At 50.5% G+C, this 23,525-nt stretch overlaps 2 protein-coding genes across 2 annotated transcripts in view; one reads left to right on the plus strand and one right to left on the minus strand.

Moving 5' to 3' along the window:
- The window catches only part of HTRA1 (HtrA serine peptidase 1), a 49,488-nt gene extending 40,096 nt beyond the window's left edge, over positions 1–9,392 (plus strand). Inside the window, exons 4-9 of the mRNA XM_031461924.2 lie at positions 2,178–2,372; positions 3,309–3,341; positions 5,261–5,375; positions 6,014–6,071; positions 7,532–7,627; positions 8,681–9,392. Of these exons, the coding sequence (XP_031317784.2) occupies positions 2,178–2,372; positions 3,309–3,341; positions 5,261–5,375; positions 6,014–6,071; positions 7,532–7,627; positions 8,681–8,849 (666 nt within the window). The 3' untranslated portion in view covers positions 8,850–9,392. The remainder of the gene's footprint in view (positions 1–2,177; positions 2,373–3,308; positions 3,342–5,260; positions 5,376–6,013; positions 6,072–7,531; positions 7,628–8,680) is intronic.
- Positions 3,453–3,865, minus strand: LOC135321846 (large ribosomal subunit protein eL28-like). Its single transcript, XM_064488515.1, has one exon. It carries the CDS (start codon positions 3,849–3,851, stop codon positions 3,453–3,455), a length of 399 nt encoding a protein of 132 aa, XP_064344585.1. The 5' UTR covers positions 3,852–3,865.
- Positions 9,393–23,525: the final 14,133 nt, after the last annotated feature.

Raw genomic sequence — 23,525 nt, forward strand, 5'->3', positions numbered from 1 at the left:
GGCCCACCTTTTTGGGTTTGAACTTGACCTCTTGTCTTGAAGTTGGTGGAAAGCAACTAATCCTGGGCAGCCTGGCAGATCCTGCCCAGGAGACTTCACCGCTGCGTCCCCTTGCCCACCCCTCAAGCCCAGCCCTGAAGGCCATTCCTGGGCCCTGAAGAACGGCAGTGTCCATGGTGGGCCTCCCCCAGAGTGGCCAAGTGCACATCGCCAGCCCTGACTCCTGCCCATCCACCCGCTGTGCCTGTTGGATGAAGTCATTCTTGGCAAGGGCGGCTGGCGCTGGCCCAGGGTAAACAGGCCGGGCTGAGCTCATTGGCGTGCTGCTGGACTCTGATGAGCTCGGGGAGGGGGAGCTGCAGGCCTCCCCTTCTAGAGCAGCCCTACGTGCTTCAGCCTCAGGTGACTCCCAAGGGCGAAGTGTCACTGTCAGGGCAGACCTGAGCCGCCAGTCTTCTCCTGAGTGGAGGGCTGGATGACATGGACTAGCTGGCAGGAGTTTAGTTGGTGGGGTTCCCCCCACTGAGTCTGCACAGACCCCAATGTTAATAACAATAACCAACACACCTGATGCTTACCTGTCCCACTTACATGATGCTTGGTGGAGCCAGGTGTCAATCAAAGAGCTGCTCAGATCTTAAGTCACTTAATTCTCACAACAAACTGATGAGGAAAGTGTGCTAAATTATACCTGTTTTCCAGATGAGAACACTGAGAGAGGTTGGAAGCTCAGGCCCAGAGCTAATCAGGCCACCTGGCTCCGGGTCAGTGTGCTTGACCGTGGTGCTCTCCTGGGAGGTCTCCCTGTCTGTGATTTGAGGGGCAATCCTCTTATGCAGCCCCCTAAAGTTTTAGGTCTTGGATCCTTCCTTCAACATCCCTTCTTCCTCCATGAGTTTGACTCAACATGTTCCTGACCAGCATCTTCCTTACTGGGGACCGCAGGGGATCTTTGTGGCTTGGTATCGTGTAGTGGATGAGAGAATCTGGGTTCAGGGTTGCTGTTTTAAGTCCCTGGCCTATCACAAGTCACTCAGTTGCTTGGAGACTCCATTTCCTCATCTGTTAAATGGGCCCACCTCATGAGCTGGTGTCTGCTCCACCCCCAGCAGAGGGGATGCTGAGCTCCACCCACCCCACCCTCCCAGCCCCCTCTCCTCTTTCCTTCTTTTTTCGAGGCAGACAAACATGAAGATGCTTGTAATTAGCATGAGGCCTGGGCTAGGTCTTTGCTTTCTGGGCTGGCCCTCATTGTTCAGAGCAGCTGCTCATTTTGACTTGGGAAACAAAGGTGAAAGGAACTTGGTTTGCTTTGCTCCAGGGAGGAAGGGAGGGAGGAGAGCCTAGAGCCTTCGGATGGCAGCCCTGCTCTCCTCAGCCCTGGTGATGCGAGCTGGCTTTCTTTTGTCAGTTTGGGTCTGAACACTAGTTTGGGGCTCCTGACTGCCTGGCTGCCATAGGACACTGGGGATACATCAGGCTTTGTTGGGTTAATCAGCCCACTTGGGCCCAGAGCAGAGGGGGTTGATGGAAGACTGTTCCTGGTGAGGAGAGGGCCCATCTCTTGGGTCTTGGCATCTCAGGGCTCTGGATGCCTTGCTGCCCCCAGCCCCATCCCTGCCCCTGCCCAGGACGGCATGTGCTCAGCACAGAGATGCACCGGACTGAGTCAGGGCAGCTCCGAGCCTGCACAACTCCCGCTTCTCCAGGCCCGGGACGGATGTGCCTATGATAAGTGGGGGCAAATCCAGTCTTTCCCTCCACCTGGGGGTGTGGGCTCCGGGTCCTCCCTGGGACTTGACTCTCTGAGACCACTGCAGTCAGGCTTGCCCCAAATCTTAAATTTGTCCCCCTGTCTCCCAGTCTCAAGGTTTGAGAGCAGGTCTGTGCTGATAGCTTCAAGATGTGCCGAGACCCTGAGTCGGCCTCCAGGGTCCTTCCCACGTCTTGGCGTGCGGCTTCAGTGCTCGCTTGACCCACAACAGCTTATGACGCGCTGATTATCTTGGGTGGGAGGGAAGTTAGTCCTCAGCCGGGAAGGGATGTGAGGCTGGACCTCGGTTTCCTACAAGGCCTGGTGAATTCTAGCGGCCCTCACTTCTTGGTGTTCCACATCTGTGCATTTATCTGTTCCATTAACTTAACCAAACGCAGCAACGCCAACCTTGTGTTTCCAGGGAAAGCTGCCCGTGCTACTGCTTGGCCGCTCCTCCGAGCTGCGGCCGGGAGAGTTCGTGGTCGCCATCGGAAGCCCGTTTTCCCTTCAAAACACAGTCACCACTGGGATTGTCAGCACCACCCAGCGCGGCGGCAAAGAGCTGGGGCTCCGGAACTCGGACATGGACTACATCCAGACTGATGCCATCATCAATGTGAGCCGGCTGCTGCAGCCCATGGGGGTCGGACGGGGTTTGGGAACCAGGAGTGGAGTCGGGATCCCCAAGGTGCTTCCAAGGGGTTCCCTTTGAACCTTTAAAGCAGACAAGGCCGAGGGCTTGTCCTCAGCCTGTTGGCAATTTCCAGGGACTCCTGTGATGGTCACTTTAGTTTGCTAGAGCCTGCAGCCTGGAGGAGCTCTCCATCCTTCCCCTACCTCAAAGGTCAGCGGCCCCTGGTCAGAACTTCTTGTGCAGCTTGGTGGCAGGAGGGACACTCACCTTGGCACAGGCTCTGTAGCCCCCAGAGGTGTTTGCACTGCTTTGGGGTACAGTCTGAGCACCAGGCCCACCCATTCAACATCTAATGAGGTCAGGGATAATCCTGCACAATCTCATCAACGGAATCTTTTTTTAAGTCACATTTTTCCACTTCAGCTGTTTCCCTGTAGGACTGACATTTCTAAAAAGCATTTCCCCTACATCTGTCCACTAAATAAGAAACACAGCGTGTTTTGTGCGTGTGCCGCCTCTAATAGGCTTTATTCCCAAACTTTCTTGTGATCTGCATAAAGTAATGAAAATAGGACAAACCTGTGGATTTCCAGTCCCAACAGCAAAGTAGGGGGTCACACAGGTTAGTGGGGCGGGGAGTTCGGATGTGAAATGCCGTGATACGGGAGCAAGTGGGCCGGAGCCTTTTGCCAAGAAAAGATTTGTTGGGTGTTTTAGGAAGTTTGTAGTTGGCCTCTGGGCTTTGAAGCAATATACAAATGTATGTGTGTATGTATGTGTAATCTCCCATTTATGGCACATCTAAAATTTTCTGAAAGTTGTTAAGGTCCTTTTTTTCCAGCAAAATATTAGGTTGACAGTAAATTGGACCATGTCATGACGTGAACTCATAACCTTTTAATTTTTGCTTAATTTCAGTATGGAAACTCTGGAGGCCCATTAGTAAACCTGGTAAGGCCTTTAAAAAGCTATGCACATGCTTTTTTTTTTTTTTTTTTTGCTTTCGCTTTCTTTTCTTTTCTTTTTTCGGCTGACATCTTTATTGCTTTTGGGAGGGGGTGCTCAGGAGCTTTTGGTGGGGCGGGTCTGCTTCCTCTTCACCGTCACCGGCTTCTGGCTGTGCAGGATGGCTCTGGCTCTGCGGATGGCAGCCACGCGCAGATCCATGCGGATCATGTGACGGATGCTGCTGAGGGTGGCCCGAGCATTTTTGTTGGTGGTGGTCCGCACACAGAAAGTGGCTGGCTTGGGCTGGCGGGACCTCTGCTTCATCACCACCAAGACACCTTTGCCGTCGGCTGCTGGCTCCACGCCCACCGTCTTGCGGTGGATCAGTCCCTCGTAGCGGAAGGAGTTGCGGGCCTTCAGGTTATTGGGTTCCGGGCTGTACGCCTGCTTGCGCCTCTTGATTAAGAAGCTGGAGCAGTTCTGCACGACTGTCCGTTGCAGATGCGCAGACATGGCGGCAGCTCCTCTCTTTTCGGCGGCCGGAGACGGTCTTTTGCTTTCTTTTCAAACATGAGCTTACCAAAGCACATCATCAAATTCTTTTAAAGTGAAATCTGTGAAATTTAAAGTGAACGTACCGTACCTTGCAAATTACTCTTACCTTTTCTGGAAAGAGTCAGGCCTGCTGGCATTGCAATTGGAAATGTTATGCCAGTGGAATGCTTGTGTTACAATATGACAAGCAAATGCAGTGGAATTCAGGTCCAATCCAGGAGAAGCTAAAGGAGCTCGTCTTTATTTTGAAGGTGTCAGCAGTCCTGGCCTATCCCTGAAGGCATGTTCCTCAAATAAAGTCTCCAGGCTGCGGAGGGAGCTGGCTCGGCTCATCCACAGTCTTTGTCTTGGCTGGGAGCCCTCCCTTAAGACCTGGCTGGAACGAGGAGTTACCCGGCTCACAAAGATGTCGCCTAAGCTTATATTTAAACTCATAAGCACACAAAGGGAAGCCTTGGAATCAGACTGTCAGAGCCGAGATCACCCATCTCAACTCTCCTTTACAGGTGGTAAAATTGAGGCCCTGTTTAGCCAAGCCCAGGATAGCAGTGCCACCTGGCTGGTCCCTGGAGCTGGGGGCTGAATTCTCAGTGCTACAGGAAGTGTGGGAGGAGTGACTTACACTCTCCTGGCAGTTCCCTGTTCTAAGCCTGAGCTGAACAAACCTGCAACAATAGTGTTCGGAATAATGGTTGGATGGCGTGAGGCGAGGCTTTTGTTCTGGGATCATTTCCTATGGTGTGGCGTTCACTCGACTGAGACTTTATCTTGAATCGAAGCACACCGGGTAGATTGGCTTCCTCCACAATTTAAAGCTACTCGGTGACACGCAGAGGAAATGAGACACAATGTGGCCCCTCTGCCTCCTGCCAGCCCCCGCAGTGCCCCTGAGGCTGCTCTGAGATGAGGCTTTGTTTTCCTGGTGATGGAGCGAGTCTGCCCTAAGCACCAAGGTGGTTTCTCCCTGATGTCAGCAGAGGAGTCTTAAGAGCATTAAAAATAGAGAAGCAGGAAGGTGTGGACATCACCTGAAGGACTCTGGGGGTTTTAGAAATGTATTTCTGGTCAAAGGAGCAAATATGCACTTTGAGATTGTTTGATGCTGCGCTTGCATCCTGGCGATCACCGAGGTTCCAGTCTGAAGTGGGTGTTGGGTCTTCCGTCACTGAGTATGGCTTATGCTGTGCAAGTCAGGCCTTTCCATCTACGACCCAGCAGCCTCCTCCCTCCATTCCGCCCACCCTACCCCTCTCGTTCTGGAAAGTAGCTCTGAGACTTCTTTCATGCAAATCCTCCATTCTCTTTGGGTGTGGAGCTTCCGGTCAATCTTCACGGATTCAGTCAGCTGTTTCCATCTTGCTTTTCAGGATGGTGAAGTGATTGGAATTAACACACTGAAAGTGACAGCTGGAATCTCCTTTGCGATCCCATCTGATAAGATTAAAAAGTTCCTAACGGAATCCCACGACCGACAAGCCAAAGGTACAGCAAGGCCCAGGCAGTCCACAGGAGGTTTAGGCCCGGGGCTGGGCTGCCCCTTGGGGACTTGGGGCAGGGCCAAGGGCACGCTTGAAGGTCAGCCACGCTTTTCCTATCAAGAAGGAAAGGAATGCACACTGTAAGCCCCTGGTATTAGGTCATAGATGTTTGACAACTTTTGACCTACAGTCGTGACTGTTTTTTAGGGTTTGACCTAACAGGTATGGGGCATGAGCCTAGGTGATTTCTGTACATCATTTTACTGCATTATTGGTTATGTCATTTAATTCCTTTGCCCAGTCAGGTGGGAATTATTAGTCCCATTTTACTGATGAGAAAACTGAGATCCAGGAGCTCCTTCATTCCGCAAACGCTTATTGACCCGTCTGCTCGAGGTCAGGTTGGGGGTTCAGGGCTCATCAGGTTCCCTTGCAGGCGTGATGTTTACCTTCTGCCTGGAGGAGGGAGGAGGCAGGCAGGGGGCCCAGTCAGGAATTCGAATCACAACCTGAGTGCCTCCCCCGACGGCCCTGACCTTATGCTCCAAACAAGGGGGTTGGACCCCATGGCTCCTGGTGTCCCAGGCACAGCCACCAACTGGGCTGACCTTCTCTTGTCCTTTTTTTTTTCTGTCACACCAGGCAAAGCCATCACCAAGAAGAAGTATATTGGCATCCGAATGATGTCTCTCACATCCAGGTGGGTCCCAGGACCTCCGTGTCTGTCTGTGTCTTAAATTTAAAACAAACATGAACTTCAGAAGACTCTCACTGGCACCCCTGGAAGAGAAACCTTACTTTGCCTCCAGACAGCTCAGTTTCTGGTTAAAATCAAGTACCATCAGGAAAGAGAGGAGGGGCCATTAGCCTTGGCCTCTGGTTTTATCTTTTCTGTTTGTTTTGGGGTTCTGAGTGGGTCCTTCCTTCTGGAAGATTCTGCTCTCCTCTTCGAAGGCAGGCCGGGGTGCTGGGCAGTCTCCCTCCTGCTTTCCTTTCATCACTTGTTCTGTTGAAACCACATTCCTGGAGTGCCCCCAGCACCTCCCTCAGCCCCAGAGCGCCCTGCCTTTCCTGAGCTCTGCCGCCTGTGGGCTGTGCTCCTGGAATGCCGGTCAGACTCAGCATGACCGATGGCTTGTTTTCCTGAGCTGATGGAAGTTGTGGTGTGTGGCTGCCAAGCTTATAGCACTGGTGTTTTAACCTTGGTGGAAAAATCTGGTGTAATCGCAGGAGTCCTGAGACCTAAGGACCTGCTTGAAACTGTGGTAGGTAAAGCTGGCAAAGAGCAGAATGTGTTAATATAGAATTAATATCTTAATTATTATAATTACTTACCTATTAATTAATTGTGAACATAGCACTGTAGTTCAGATACATATAGTGGTGCCTTTCTTAGCGCTCCAGAATGCGGGCTGATTTGCCAAGATGGCACTGTGAATCAGGTCTTGTCCTGGAACTCTGGTCTGGAGACGGAGGCGTAGGGAGGGAATACAGGCCCCAGGATCTAGGTCCCTGGGTCCTCATCCCAGATCTGCTACTCCCTGGCTTGTGACCTCGGGATGACCTGACCCCTGAGTGCCTCAGTTTCCTCCTCTCCAGGTGAGGGTAACAGTGCAGGCGTCTTGGTGTGTGGTGAGGATTGAGAGATCTCATGCGTGTCAGAACTCGGATGAATGGGTGGTGGCCGTGATCACTAGTGGTCATGGTGGTAACACCCCTTACTAATCACGTGATTGCTCTGTGCCTGGCACCGGGCCAGGTCCTGGACCTAAATAATCTCATCTAATCCTCATGACAACCCCATGTCATTATCCCTGTTTTGCAGGTGAGAAAAACAAGGCACAGAGAGGTTAAGCAACTGCCCAAGATCACACAGTGGGAAAGAGGCAGAGCTGGGGTTCCAAAGCAGGCCAGCTGCTATATTGTACTGACTCCTTAAGCTACTGTCAATTAATTAGTAATAATAATGATAAAACAGTTCCCTTGCTGTTACCTAGTAAACTGTGACACTAGTCAACAGGCAATTTAAAGTGGAAGTGAAACCCTTGAGGGATTTTACCTTAGAATCAGGGACAGGAGGAGAAGCCAGGCAGGAGCCCCGTCTCAGCAGTGGAAGGCCTGTTACTTAATGTTAACACAAGTGCTTTTTCTCCTGAGCAGCAAAGCCAAAGAGCTGAAGGACCGCCACCGAGACTTCCCAGATGTGCTTTCAGGAGCGTATATCATTGAAGTAATTCCTGACACCCCCGCAGAAGCGTGAGTTCGCCGTTTTTCCCCCCTTTCCCAATACCCCTGTGTTTCCTGGAGGCAGTGGGATGAGAGGGTGGTTCTTTTCATATCAGCTCAGGTGACAGTGAGAATCCTTGACAAAGTGGTCAGACATCCTTGGTCAATCCTGCCGGTCAGGCCTTCCGACCTGGTTCAGCTTAGGACTCATCAGCAAAAGGGTGCTTCCTTTCTGCAGAAGTCCTCTTCATGAGCGGGTATTAGATGGAAAGAGTGAAATTGGACTTGTTATGAGTCTCCAGGATGGGCCTGGCTGAGGAAGGAGGGTTTAGGGAGAAGTGTCCCTGAGACCTTGGACAGTGATCCCACGCTAAGCTTCTGGAGGCATCTCCTCCTGAAGCCTTCTCTAATTGTCTGTTATCAGTCAGGCCATGCTTGTCCATACCCCTCAAAAAGTAACCCAGGGAACATCAAAGTACGTGAAAAGAAGTAGCTCAACTCACAGTCAGGGTTTGTTACCTGGTTTCACGCAAAGAGAGAAGTGCCAGACCAAGGAGGGGCCAGCTGACTGTTTCCAGCCATTTACAGAAAAGGTTTGCTGACCCCTGTGCTAGACCATTAAGGACCAAAACAGCTTATTTGATGCTGTCATACAGAAGAGCTTAAGTTTCAGCAACAAGAACACAAAGCGGGTGTCTCACAGTAGAACCATCAGGCCATCCCTGTGGGAGCTGCTCTGAGTTGTGACCCATCACAAGCAAGTTGGCCACCGTCATTGTAGGTGGTGGAGGCTTATATCCTCACCCACTTTGGGATCATTCTGTGATAAGGTCACGCTAGTGTTGGTAGGCATTTCTGCAATGGACATGATTGATGATTTGGCCCAAAAGCCTCAAAAGGAAATAATGCGACCCACTGGCGGTTCAAGCCATTCTCACATAAGCTAACTGCCACCCCACCCTGTTTGCTCTGGGTTTTTAGGTTGTAAACTGTGCCCCTGTTGATGTTAAAGCTGATCCCCTCTCATGGAGTTAGACCAGGAGGAATGGGAACATTACGATTGTGTTTCCCTTTGTGTTGCAGGGGTGGGCTCAAGGAAAATGATGTCATAATCAGCATCAATGGACAGTCGGTGGTCTCCGCCAATGACGTCAGCGACGTCATTAAGAAGGAAAGCACTCTCAACATGGTTGTCCGCAGGGGCAATGAAGACATTATGATCACCGTGATTCCCGAAGAAATCGACCCGTAGGCAGAGGCATGAGCTGGACTTCATGTTTCCCTCAAAGACTCTCCAGGGGACGCTGCACGATGACTCTGGGCTGGTGGCACCGGGTGCCCAAGACTTTTGACTGCCATGTTGCTTGTTCAGCAGAAACACTCTGGCCAACGAATCCTTCTTGATAGTTCGCAGGCAAAGCAAATGTAATGTTGTAGCCCCGCAGACAGAAGCTCGCCCTTCTGTATCCTATGTATGCAGTGTGCTTTTTCTTGCCAGCTTGGACTGTTCCTGCTTGGACAGTCAGCATTTGTCTCCTTTAACTGAGTCGTCATCTTAGTCCAACTAAGGCTGTTGCTATAACGTGTAGATGAGAGCAAGGTCCCATGGAAGCCAGAATGGTACTGGGCGCGTTTGTGCTTTCCTCCAGGTCAGCCCCCAGAGGAAGGAGATGCCGAGACCGCGGGAGGGTGAACGCTGGCTTCCCAAACGGCCAAAGTTGCCTCTTTTAGGAATCTCTTCAGAACTGGGAGCACAATGACTTGGAGTTTGACCTATTAAAAATACTTCGTCATACTTTGCTTTCTGGTGTCCTTCTTTCCCGGAAACAGCTGGTTGCAGTCTCTTTGAATTGATTGTAACGACAGCGGGCTCCTCATTAACCGCATTGTCCACGTGGGCTGAGCCCGAGGGCCTATCAGTTACTTCAGAGTCATCCTAGGGGCTCTGCCAGTGCTGTGGAAAACTGCTCAGCCACCCTGGCTTCACGGAAGGGGCCTTGAAGACGGTTGCACTTGCATCTGGAGCTTTTCAAACTAAAGAGGGGCTGTCAGCCAAGATGTCCACACGTCGTGCCGTTGGTCAGCCAAGATTTTCTGGGCCTCTGCTCTGTGCCAGGTACGGCACAGGGCTGAGTGTAGAGGGGGAAATACAGAGCGGGACCCCAGAGCTTCCGTTGAGAAAGCAGGTCTCTTCCTGAAAGGGAGATGGTTCAGGAGACCAGGACAGGACCCAAGAACAGCCTTAAATCCCTAGAAAGCATAGGCTAAAGCTGATTCCAGTTGTCCTGGGCTCTGAAATAGAGCTAGACCTTAAGTCTTGGTGGGGTGGGAGCAGGGCTCCTGTACACATGCCCTTGAACAGGTGCAAGCTTAAGCAATGGTGGGCACTTCTATCTCTGTAAAAGCTTCCAGGGAAGCTGGACCCCAGAAGATGGCTGCAAAACTTAGCTGGGAAGTTTGCACAGTTCTGAGTCCCTGTGGGGAAGCACACACTGCAGGGAGGCTCTTTGCAGCAGAAGCAGACGCTGAAGGCTTTCTAAGCATCAGCAGTCAAAAGGGGGACCTTGGACAGGATGGAGGTTCAGTTCTCTGGACGAGAGCTTAATCCTTCCCCGACCACTAGATCTCTCAGATCCGTTTGTAGCTGGCGAGGCCGTGGGAGGCTGAAGGCCCAAGTGAAATGGAGGCGCAGCAAAGCCAAGCCCTAGTCAGTATCGATGCTCAGCCGCTGAGCAGCGCGGTTCTGTGGAACCCGGTGCACCCCTTTGCGCTCTGCTTAGATGGCCTCGTGGGGTCAGGAAGGAGTCAGCAAATCTCTTTCCTCCTGGCGCGGGTTTTGCATTCCCTCCCTCCTCACTGAAGGTGGTGACTCAGAGAACGGCTTGTGGCTTCAGGGGTTCATGCTCAGACGTTTTGCCTGCGGGCCTGCCTCTCTGGTGGTCCCCGGGGCTGAGGGGCCGCCGCAGGTGGGGAAGATATGCTGGGTGGCATTGAGGTCAGAGCAGCCCGGTCCCCGCCCATCTGTCTTCAGCCTGTCATCCGCTCGGGAGATCACAGATGGTTCTTCTGGAAGGAATCAGCCTGGCGGCTGACGGGCTTGAATCCTCCATAAACACTCAGCAGCATCTCCCGAAGGTCCACAGGACGCTGGGTGGGGTCAGAGTTTTGCCTGTGTATGTGGCAACACACAAGGCTGCAGAAAGGACAGTGTGGCATGTTGTCGGCACACGATGTGTTTGGTTACAAGGCAGCAGTGACCTGTGGGACCCTGTGTTCTGGGGGCTGCACGTCCTAGCACCCCATACTCATCCCTTAAGCTTTCACAGGACCTCTCAAGAACAGATGTTTAATCCTGCTTTGGCCTGTGATGGAGGTTTTGTGCAACGTGAATGAGACTTAAAACCAGGGAGGCAGAGCTAAGTGGAAAGAGCATGGCTTTTGGAGCTCAAGGGGCTTGGGTTCAACTCCACTGTCTTCATTTTACTGGCTGTGTGACCTCTGAGCCACTTACTTAACCTCTCTGCCCCTGTTTTCCATCTGTAATATGGGGGTAATATTAGTATCTACTTCCTGTGACTGTTGTGGGGATTGAATGAATTAACACACAGCACATAGCAAGCACTCAACGAACACTAGCAGTATATATGTTAACTGTCTTTGAGGCTCAGTTTCTCCCTGGGTAAAATGAGGAATAATAATGTCCCCCTTGGACTGGAGTTGGGAGGGTTAACCACGATGGCATGTGGTTACAGCTGCCATTGTAGTTGTTAGTCTGCCCTCGTTCTGGTCTTCAAGGACACTCACAGTAGCTGACATCTGTTGGGTGCTTGCTGTGTGACAGACACCATGCTGAGCATCTTACCTTTATTAGCTGGTCATTCAGTCCTCAGATCAGGCAGATGCTAGCTGGAGGAGCAGCAGCTGCCCCTCTTCTCTGTCTCTGCAAAGCCCCCTCTGCTCACCGATGTATCTTCCAATCTTGGCTCCCATGGCACCCGTCCCCTGGTTCCAGCTTTTGTGAAAATTCTAGCAATGATGCTGGGTTTCGCCAGCACGTTTGCATCACTGAACCATCCCCATCCAACCCTGCCAGATGTTTTGCTAGATGCTTTGGCCAGGAGAGAGGCCCCGAGTACAGGGGTCTCTTCTCTGCGCCTTCCCGGCCCAGCTACGGGGTGTTGTGCCGGCCGCTCTGCACAGGACCCTACTCTTCTCTGGCTTAATTTCTCCACCTGAAAATTTGGAATAAGGCCCCTGTCTGGTAAGCGTGGTGAAGGGCAGCGTGTGTTTATCAGAACCTGCTCAGAGCTTGTCTCCACCCGGTTAGCACTTCAGATAGCCCATGCCTTGGAATGGTGGTGATCTGATTCGCTGGCAAGGGTACTAGGCCCATTTTGGTAAATGTCTCTGATGTCAGAGCCAGGCTCGCTGAGGTTGTGCAGAAGCCGGTGTATGTCTGGGTGAATGGGCCAGTCCAGGTTCAAGGTTACTGTGAAAGCTGCCATCATTTCTGAAGTTGTATATAGTGGGAGGAGAGGGGTCCTGGAAGGTCCCGGGCCTAGTAGCCCCACCCCTCACCTCCGGGTCAGCCCTCCTTTCCCCACTGCCTGCCTGCCTGGGTGCGGGTCTCCCCCGCTCCACAGTGCCTCCTGCAGCTTTCTCCCAGGGTCATCTTTACAGCCCATGCCACCGCCCAGCTCTCCTGCAGGGACCCCCACGCAGTTCTAAAGAATTATCGCCAGAATTGGTTCACGAGATGTGACCATTTGCCACCTGGATCTGAGAGGACCATCAGGATGCTCGCTCAGAGAGCCTCCTGGTTTTGAAAATAGTGCTGTTGGTTACACTTCTGAGCAACCCCCCTACCTTGTTCCCCACCCCAGGACGCAGTGAGCCACAGTGCACAGAAAGGAAGCTGCCTGCCAAGCACAAGGCCAGTTCTTGGAATGAAGTAATGCCCATGTGTCGGAAGCACACATCAGGAGGGCCCTGGCCTTTGCGGGCGCTGAGCCTGGTTCTGCAGGGTCTACCTGGGCCGCTGAGCCCCGTCTGTGTCCTGCCTCTGGGGCTCCTCTGGGCAGACTCACCGCTATCCACGGCGGCTCCCAGGCGGAGGCTGTGGTCCTCTGGCACTTCCAGCAAAATGTGGCTGGAGCACACATCGAGCAGAGGCCTTCCTGCCATTAGGAAGCTGTTTAATTTAGAACTTTTAAACTTAAATGTAGCTCAGTGGTAGAGCACATGTTTAGCATGAATGGGCCCTAGGTTCAGTCCCTAGTACCTTCATTAAAAAGAAAAAAAAAAAAAAACCTTTAAAAGGTGATTGCCTCAGTGTGATGGTGCCTGCCAAAAATTAGCAAACATCAAGTGAAATAAATGCTAACAAATGTATTACTAGTTTAAAAAAAAACATAAAATGAAAAGTGACTCAGACTCTTTATGGAAACAGTTTTCTGTTAAATGTGTCTCACTGGGTTAGGGAAGATTTTGTAAATGAATTGCCTGATCCTCTTTCACCCTGTCTCCTCCTCCTCTTGTCCCTCACCATTGTTGAATCCCCCTTTTATTGACACTGAGGCACAGAGCAGTTAAGTAACCAGCCCAAAGTCACACAGCAAGGAAGAAGCTAAAGCCGCTGCATTGGAACCAGGGGTCTGGCTCCAAGCCCTCTCTCTCAACCAGGAGGCCGAGGCCGTTATCCCCTTTGGCTGATGGCTCCTGGTGACATTTGTAACTGAAGACCCACATTTCCACTGTGGTACAATTTCCCTTTGGCCCATCTCTGAAGCCGTAAAACGCTTAGCGGCCGTTTTGCGAGAATCACTTTGCCAACTAGGAAAGCTCCCACGGTTTTCCAGGCATCGCGCCCCCCAGAAAGGGTCATACATGCTGCAGGCAGGCGGAGAGAGCCTGAAGCTCGCCTGCCTCGCCTTCTCACAGGTTCCCCTAGACCCCCGGCTCTGTTAACTCCCAGGTGCCCGTCTGCCTTCGTGCCTTTTCTGCTGTGCCATCATCTCATGAGTCATTAGATCCAGAACACGGTCTGAAACGATACCCAGGGTAAGAAATGCGCAGCATCGTCGGAGGCTGGCCCCGATACTGAGCACAGAGAATATGTCCTAGGACCCTCCAGGGAGAGGAGATCACTAAACCACTTACGGGGCCTCAGACCGCATCAGAAATCCCGACAATCAGAATCCTCCACGTCTGTGGCTGTTTTCTCATTTGTCATGCTTGTCCTCTCCTCGTAAATTAACTGCACTGACATGTAACAACTGGAATTAAGAAAAGTGGAGTCTGGAGAAGTCTGAGCTGCTCTCCTGTATTAATGAAAGTAGATCAGAGGGAATGGGGATTTCGAGAGAACTCAAGACAGGCTGCTGAGTCAGGGGCTTGCCAGATCGTTTTCTACTTTTAATCTGGGTCACGCACCCATTCCTGTGACCTTTTATCCAGCACTGGTTCTGCGCCCTGTGCTGCGCTAAGGCTTTCCAGCACCGTCTCAGGGAGTTCTCAGGGTGCCTTAGTCAATCTTGCTGTCCCTCTTTTTAGAGGAGGAAACTGAAGCTCAGAGGGGCGGTGTTCCTCTTTCAGTGACTGAGGTCAGAGCCCAGGGTCGAAACCAGGCTGTCTGCCTCCTGAACCTGTTCACTGGTTCCCACTGCAGGGGCTTCCGGCGCAGCCTCCCGATGGTGCTCACAATCCTGTCCTGGCTGCTTCAGTGTTTCAGAGCCCCAAGCCCGGTCCCCATCCTGGATGTGGGTGGGGAAAGGGGGTAAACATTCGCCAGCACAGTTTTCTTGTCTGTAAAAATCACTTTAAGCTGAAAAATCCACGGAGAGTAAAAACAAAAGCATCTGGAAGGAAAACTTACATCCACACAAAAACCTGCACATGGAGATTTTAGCAGCTTTATTCAGAATTGCCAAGACTTAGAAGCGACCGAGGTGCTCTTCAGTAGGTGAATGGGTAAGTAAACTGTGATACAGCCGGTGTTGGAATATTACCCAGTGCTGAAAAGAAATGAGCTGTCAAACCATGAAAAGCCATGGAGGAATTTTAAATGCTTATAACTAAGTGAAAGAAGCCAATTTGTAAAGGCTACATGCTGTATGATCCCAACTGTATGACGTTCTGAGAAAGGCAAAACTATGGAAATAGTGAAAAATCAGTGTCTGCTGAGAATCAGGGGGAGAGAATCAGGTGGAACACAGAGGATTTTTAGGACAACAAAACTATTTTGTATGATACTGTAGTGATGGACACATACCTTAGTCCAAACCTATAGAATGTACAACACTAGAGTGAACCCTAATGTAAACCGTGGACTCTGGGTGACAATGATGTCAGCGTAGGTTCCCCAGGCGTAACAAAGGTCCCACCCTGGTCGGGGATGCTGACAGGCAGGAGGCTGCGCATTGGGGTGGGGGTGGGGGTAAAGGGTGTATGGGAACTCTACTTTCTGCTCAATTTTGCTGTGAAACTAAAACTGCTCTCAAAAATAGTCTATTACTTAAAATTTAAAAACAAACATCTGAACAGCATGAACTCACAATCAAGCCCTAGAGCCAAAGGAAGCACCTGCCTGACCCAGAAAGTGACTTCAGATTCTGCTCACTGACAATGGGCCTCCAGCAGCGGCCCCGTTCTGCTTCCTGTGGCCCAGATTGCAAATCCAAGACATGTGTTCCGGGCAAAGGTGAGAGGCGAGGGCTTTTTAGAGCCTGCAAAGGAAGAGATTCTCCAGCAGGTTCAAGGCTGCAAAGTTAACCCTGAAATAAAAATGAAAACCCCAACCGCGTTGGTGGGAGGGTGGCTGCCGGCCCCAGTGTGGAGCCACGTAGCTCCAAGCCCCGTTCCTTGCAACCTGCTCTGCCAGTGCTTCCCGACCCCAGAGACACATGTTCTGATGGAACAAAATCTGTTCTTGACGGAGGAGGCCGGGGATGGGGTGGGGGAGCCAGGAGTGCTGTGCTTTGGGCTGGTGTGTGTGGGGGCTCCAGCTGGGCCACACCTGTGTCTTTCTACATCCTGGGTGCAAGCAGGGCCCCTTCTATGACAGTGACCTGCTCTTGTGACAAAACCTCTCAGAGCCCAAGCAGGATCCAGGAGGCTTTGATGACCAGGGCTGCCTCAGCTCCATGAAGCCATAGTCACCTCCCTCCTGGGCTGTTGGGCGGTGCCTTTTGGCCTGGTGCATGGCCCACCTGCCCCAGGTGCACTTGCCTGGCAAACAGGTTCTCTTCCCTCTGTCAAGGCCCCGGCCAAGCCTGCTTGGGGGGTGGGGGTTGGGCTACTAAGTCTGGGACCACCCCATCCCTGCTCACACAGGGCCCCTCTCCTTCCACTGGTTCATTTTACAACCTTCTCTCTAACCGTGAGGCAGGCATAGCATATCTGAGCTCCAGAACAGCTGCGTTCTGCGTTATTGGGGCTGGGAGAAGAGGAAAGAGCCCATTCAATATTGTGTCTGGGCTGACAGCGTAGGTGTGTCCACTAGGGGGAGAACTGACCTCATGAAACTCCAGGGAGGTGTCGGGGACCTGGATGTGAGAGGGAAGCTACGGGTGTCTGGAGGAAGCAAGGAGAGGACTGGCTTGCGAGCCTTCGGCAGGAGTGGGCATCTTCCTCCAGCACAGCCAAGCCTGGGATGGGGGCGGTCCTGAGCCCCCCGCCTCTCCTGCTTCCCTTCTGCGCTCTGGCCACGGCAGCCTCCTTCTCTTCCGTGTACACGCCAACCTCGTTTGCTTATTGCTTGTTTCTTCTGCTAAAATGTAAGCCCTGTGGGAGCAGCAACTTTATGCACAGTCGCTCCAGCGCCCCCAAGAACGTGGGGCGAGGAGCAGGAAACAGTTGAAGGATGGATGAAACACTGGGCGGCTGTAGAGAAATGTCTGCCATCTGCTCAGGTTTTCAGGGTCCCTCCCAGTCAATGGGAAGCATCCTGCTGCCTCTGTCCTACACTTTGAAATTTGAGACGATTTTAGACCTAAGGGGCAGGGGAGCACCACTGGGGCCCCTCTCTGATCTTTAATCTGGGTAGTTGGTTTCCTCCCCTGCTGTATTTATCTTCTCTGCTCATGGTTCTCTTTACTTGCCAATCATCTCTCCCATTTTTGAAGATCAGCAGGACTTAAGTCTCCCCTGCGGCACTGGGCTGTGATCTGGTGTCCACCACTGTGTATTTGTTCCTAGGGACACACCTGGTCTGAGCATCCCTTCCACTGTGATTTCTGACCCCAGAGACCCACTGGAGCGGAGCCTGGGAACCTGCACGCTAACAGGCACTGTACTGAGAAACTCTGCCTGGGAGATCAGATCTGTTTCCACCTCACGCTGGGCCCTCTTCCTCCTGGCAAGAAATGCTGGGAACCCAGACGATAAGTGAGTCTTCTCCAGGGTGGGAAACTGTCAGGCTGAGAACATTTATTTACAGCCATTTCTGCCCTCCTCTGTTCCCACACCCCCCAGGCCTCCAGGCATCTGCCATCACTGATGTTTTCTCAGGCTCTGATGTGAGTCATTAACTACTCGCAGGGACGCTGAGCAAGTGATTCACTCCCCCAGACCTCTTGAATCTTCCCTGTTATTAAATGTTGAGGCCACAGAGGGTTCCAGAAAACAAACAGCGGGGAGACGGGGGAGGGGCATTGAGTGTGAGGTTCCAGTCCAGCGTGAGGCAGAGGCAGAACTGGGTCAGAATCCACTTGCTGTTGGGTGCCCAGCCTGGGAAGTGCGTTTCAGCCAGTGACCCAGGTGATGCTGGGTCTCTTGGGGCCCCAGTTTGATTCTGTCTCTGTCTCCCAGAATAGCGAACACCTACCTTCCCTTTAAACAGATTTAACGATTGCTCCCACTTTGCTATATTTGCTGTTTTTAAATAAATAAAAAAGAAATTCTCTACAAATAGATCTGGACTTCCCTTTGACCACCTAATCCCCTTCCTCCTGCCTCTTCACCCCAGTGGCAACCATTGCTATAATTTGGTGTGTCACTTTTTCATACATTTATATTCCTGCATATATATCTATGGGCAATATGTATAGTTTTGTATGGAATTTAAGAATTTCATTAAGGACATCATAGTATTTTTCTATAACTTTGTTTTTATACAACTTTGTTTTTTGGGATTTATCCTGTTCAGATACAGGTATGTGGGTAGACATTCTATATTTCACTCCTTTGTAGTATTCCGTCACATGAATGTGCCATGATGAGTTTTTCTGTTTCCTGATTGATGGACCTTTATGGTGATGGGGTTCAGTGTCTTGATCTGTAAAATGGGAATCACACATTGTGGAGTCTATGTGAGGGGGCACGGGGAAGCGCACTTCCCAAGGCACTTGGCCATAGAATCTTCCTAAGACCTGCAGGGAGTGGTTTTCCAGATGCCAGGATGAGTCCTGTTGCAGGACACACTGTGCCCAGTGTCTTCTCCAATATCCAGCAATGACAGCCTTTCTGGTTGGCCCCGTAAATGGAGGGCTTGTGACCCAGTGAGCGGGGTCAGCCCAGGGGGCTCCACTGTAAGACTGGAAGGATTTTTAGGAGTCATCTAATCCAATTTCGTTCACAAATTACCACCGTGAGCTGTCCATTCCTTCCTATCCCTTGAGGGCAGCTCAATCTTCTATTGGGTCAAAAATCTGTATCCTCATAAGGTCCACTTTCTGGCCCTGGTTCTGCCTGCAGGGGTCATACAGGCCATCTGAGTCCTCAGTGGACCTCAGCATATTGTACATTGAACAGCAGCAGCTCCATCCATCCCTACTCCTGTCTTTCGTTCTCTCTGCCAAACATCCACGATTTAAGGCAATGCAGCCTTCCTAGGATACATTCTCCCATCCCCTCGCCATCCTGGTCATCCTCTGAACATGTTTTCTGTTTCTAATCTTAGACGATAGATTCCTAGTGAATTGAGATCCCGCTGAAATGTTTGGGACGGCAGCGAATGCCAGAAATGAGCATGGGGTACCCCGCTGTGGATGCTGTTTGCTTAAGTACAAACAATTTTGTACTAAGCACCTATTGTTTATTTTTTTTGCTCAGTGTCATCTCCCCATTCACAACTTTTCCTGGAGCCATCTCTTCACCCAGTTCACATGAAAAGTGCAATGGGTCTCTGGGCAGTCATTTCCAAGAACAGTTTCCTGCCTCCCGGCCCAGTGAGGGGACCAGGGTGCTGCAAGCTCTGGAAAGTGGTTAAGGCTTCCACACCCCTTCCTCCCCTGCCCCCCTCTCTCTGTCGCTTGTGGACACCCGTTCTTTATTGCAGACTTGACTCACTCTTATGTAGACTGCCGTATGAATGCAGTGTGAAGCTCTGCTTTCCAATGTGTTGGCCTTTTAGGTTGGAAGTAAGAGATTCTGGGTTAAGGTCGTGGATCTCTTTAAAAGAAAATCCAGGGAGAGGGAGGGGAAGATAGAGTGAAGCAAGAGGAGCGGGAGAGAGCTCTGATGGAGCAGGGAAGAGGAAGGAGAGAGTCCCAAGGAGATTGAGGGAGCCCCTGTTTCCCACCCCCTCCCGGGGACCCTCAGTGTCCCAGACCTCAGTGACCACAGGACACCCTGGATGCACAATGAATCTCCCTTTGTGCATGAGCTGCTTCCAGTTACTTTCTGTTTCTTGCAACCACGAGAGTTGATTCATGCAAACCCAGAGTCAAGCCAACTCGACTGCCAGAACTGGCCATGTGACCACTGCCAAGTCGCGTCTGCTGCCTTGTCCCCTCTCTTCAGGGTCTCTATTCTGGAGTCCTTGACTGCCCAATTTTGTACTGTGTTTTTATTCTAAGCCACCTTCATTTCCTTGGAAGGCAGTAGGGCACAGCACCGGAGTCAGTAAGACCCACGAGCAAAGGGGAAACTGTTAAAATGCTCAAAATGGACTTTTTTAGGGACCCCATTCCACCACTTCATCTGGTCCAGAGAGAAGATCGGCCCCCAGATGGGAAACACCTGTGCTTGTAATTGATCTTGCAGGTGACTCAGCCGGGGGAACTGTGCAGCCTAAGGCCTCAGGAAACGTGTGAGGTCTGGGTCAGCGTCCACATCCCGCCACACCCAGTAGCTGGAAAATCGAACCACCTGAAGGAAGTACGTTCCCCACCCTGTTCCATCTCTGGCCACCCAGTATATCAGCTTGGAGGCTTTTGATTTTCTGCAGGGCCAAGGAGAAGCTTTGCTGGGGAGGAGGTGAGGCACCTTGGTTCTGGTCCAAGCTTAGCCACTTATTAACCAGGTTGGGTTGGCCAGGGGAACCTTTGATTCTCTGTGTGTGTATGTGTGTTAGTGGGTCTAATGAATCCTAGGTCCACTTATCTCAAAGTTTTGAGAGAAGGAAATTAAAAAAAAATGGGTTAAAGAGTTCTTGCCAAGTAGTAGTAATAATGACAAGAATGGCTACCACTTGCTGAAGCCAGAAGTGTGCTGACTCTTAATGTGGGCGAGAGTATGGAGAAAAGGGAACCCTCCTACACTGTTGATGGGAATGCAAATTAATGCAGCCACTATGGAGAACGGTATGGAGGTTTCTCAAAAAACTGAAAATAGAACTACGATACGACCCAGCAGTTCCACTCCTGGGTATATATCTGAAAACACTCCAAAAACACTAATTCAAAAAGATATATGCACCTCAATGTTCATGGAAACATTGTTTACAATTGCCCCGATGTGGAAGCAACCTAAACGTCCATTGACAGGTGAATGGATGAAGAAGACGTGGTGTATTTATATACAATGGAATACAACTCAGCCATAAAAAATGACTTTTTGTCTTTTGCAGCAACATGGGTGGACTTGGGAGGGCATTATGCCAAGTGAAACATGTCAGACAGAGAAAGACAAATACTGTATGGTATCACTTAAATATGGAACCTAAAAAAGAAAACAAACTAGTGAATACAACAAAAAAGAAGCAGACCCAGATATAGAGAACAAACTAGTGGTTACCTGGGGGGAGAGGGAAGCGGGGAGGTTAATATAGGGGTAATGGGTCAGGAGATACAACCTACTGTATATAAAATAAATAAGCTACAAGGATATATTGTTCAATACAAGGAATATAGCCAATAGTTTATAATAACTATAAATGGAGTATAACCTTTAAAAATTGTGACTCGCTATATTGTACACCTGTGACTTACATAATATTGTACATCAACTATACATCAATTTAAAAAAAAGAACTGTGTTCACTTTCATATGGTCCTTGTAACACCCTGCAGTGCAGGTATTATCGGCCCGATTTTAGAGGTAAGCAAAGTAAGCTTTTGTTCACTGACTAGCTTGTTCCAGATGCTCAGCTAAGAAGAGTAGGGAGTTGACCCCCAGGTCTTTTCTGACTCTAGGATCCATGAGACATATGTTTCTCTTCTTCCAGCAGGCATCCTTCTGCTGGAAGGCAGCATTTTGCTGACTCACAGGCGTGTGCACATGCTCTTTAAGAAGACTCAGAGCAAGTGTGGTTTTATAGCTCTGGCTGGAAGAGAGGACCCTGCTGTTTGACTGTAGAGCTGTCTGCAGCCCCGGGGAATGGCCTCGCTCACACCACAGCAGATGGTTCTTTGTTTTGGGGCAGACTTGGAGGTCTTTGGGACTATAAAGGTGAAGGCTCCAAGCTAGGGGAAACTCCTGATCTAGAAGGAGGGAGGAGATGGCTGAACTGCTTTATTGAAGAAGATGAGAGGGATTTGGATTTTTGCTGGGGCAGCCCTGAGAGAGAGGTTAGCAGATCCAGAAGAACCGAGGGCAGAGGGGCAAAGAGAAAGTCAGTGGGAAATTCCTGAAGCGGGGAGAGCTGAAGGAGGTGTTTATACTTGCAGAGCTTGCGTTTCTATCAACTCCCTTCATTGCCCCCAAACGTGGGTAAAGTTTGCTGATGAAACTTTAGGTCAATGCTTGGCAGAGGAGCAAACGGCTGAGGTGGCAAGACCACGGTGAGACCAGCTGCAAAGCTGGGCGGGCATAGGAAGCTGGAGCCAGTGCTGATTTCCCGTATGAGTTACAGAAACCAAGGGGGCTGTGCTGATGCCCCCAAAAGATGGCATGGGATATAAAGCTTTTATATTCAAATATTGGAGACCAGGGTCACTCTGCAAACCTGAAGACTTGAGGATGCACAGGCACCTGACATCTGGTTTCTCAGCTCCTTATGATGTATCATTTCTGCTTTCCAATTTCCTTCTCATATTCTGATGCCACCACCATATTGTATCCAGAGGATGTTGGGTACCTGTCTGGGACTTTCCTATTCCTGCAGTCTTATTCCCTCTCTGAGCAGGGTCTGGCACTCAGAGAAGGAGAATGTGGCAAGTTTCCCACCTTCTTCCTAGTTGCATCAAACCCAAACTCACCTGCTCTAAACATTTAGGAAGCAACTGCCAAGCAGCAAGGAAGAATCAGCCGTCCACCACCGGGATGGTCATCAACAGTCCCCGTCAGACTTACTTTTCTCACAAACCCGACCCAATGTTTTAAAAGGAAACCTGAGGAGGGAGCCGTTCCCTGGCAGCGGGTGGGGACCATAACTAGCAGCTCAGGCAGGGACCGAGATGGCTGCTGCCGGCTGCTTCCAGCTGTGTTGGCGGTGCTGGGTTGCTATGGAAACAGTTTCCTGATTGGAGCCAAGGGTATTTCCTTTGGCTTGACCACACCCCCAACTCCTTTTTATTCTGACGGAAGTAGCCAAGTAAATTGGCAGGAGATCTTGACGGCTGGATGTGGAACTTGTATCCTCTGGGAAAGACAGTGGCTGCAAGTTATTTTCCTTGGACACTACATTTTTCACGGACAGTTTGTCTTTTGCTGTGTCCTTTGGGCCTTGAAGGGGAATAGTGTGTGATGATCGGTTAAGGGGAACATCATCTCTGGTGTTTCCCAAATCCGCTTTCTTTTTTGGAGCGGACGCGAGAATTAGGTTTGTTTATTTGTTTATTAAATGGAGGTACTGGGGATTGAACCCAGAACCTGGTGCACGCTAAGCACCGAGCTATACCCTCTCCCCCATCCTTTTTCTATGTCCAACATATTAGTCTCACGGCACACACCTCATTACCAGTCACTTTACATATATTATCTTATTTAATCGTCCCATAACCCTATGGAGTAGGTATCATATTAATCTACATATAAGGAAACTGAGGCTTTGGCTTGGTTTGACTCCAAAACTTACGTTTTTACCCACCATTTTCACCAACTAGCCATGGCTCAGCTGGAAAGCCTTTTCTTTTTTCTTTCTTTCTTTTTTAAATTGAATAGTTGTGGAACAGTATCATAGATTACAGATATACACTATAGTGATTCACAATTTTTAAAGGTTATACTCCATTTATAGGTATTATAAAATGTTGGCTATATTCCCTGGGAGACGCCAACCCCGACTTCTCCCACGTAAGGGAGCCCCCTCCCCCAGCCCTGTTTCCTGGGTTCCTAGGTCTGTGTTTGTCTGAAGTAGGCTGAATAATGCCTCCCGCCCCCCCGTCCCCCGTGTCCTCATCCTAATCCCTGAAATCTGTGACTGTATCACCTCACATGGCTGAAGGGACTTTTCAGGTGTGATTAAATAAAGGATCTTGGGATGTGCAGATTATTCTGGGCTAGCTGGGTGGGCCCGCTGTAATCACAAAGAGCCTTGTAAGAGAGAGGCAGGAGGATAGGAAGGAGAGAAAGCACATGTGACTACCGAAGCAGAGGTTGGAGTGATGTGCTTTGAAGAGGAAGGAAGGGACCGTCATCCAGGGAGGACAGGCACCTCTAGAAAATAGAAAAAGGAAGGAACTAGATTCTCCTCTAGAGCTTCCAGAAGGGACACAGCCCAGCCAAACCTTGATTTTTAACCCTTAAGACACATTTTATACTTCTTCTCTCCAGAACTATGAGATAATAAATTTGTGTTGTTTTAAATGACCCAGTTTGTGTTGATTTG

Source organism: Camelus dromedarius, chromosome 8 (genome assembly GCF_036321535.1).
Source record: "Camelus dromedarius isolate mCamDro1 chromosome 8, mCamDro1.pat, whole genome shotgun sequence".
Taxonomy (NCBI): Eukaryota; Metazoa; Chordata; class Mammalia; order Artiodactyla; family Camelidae; genus Camelus; species Camelus dromedarius.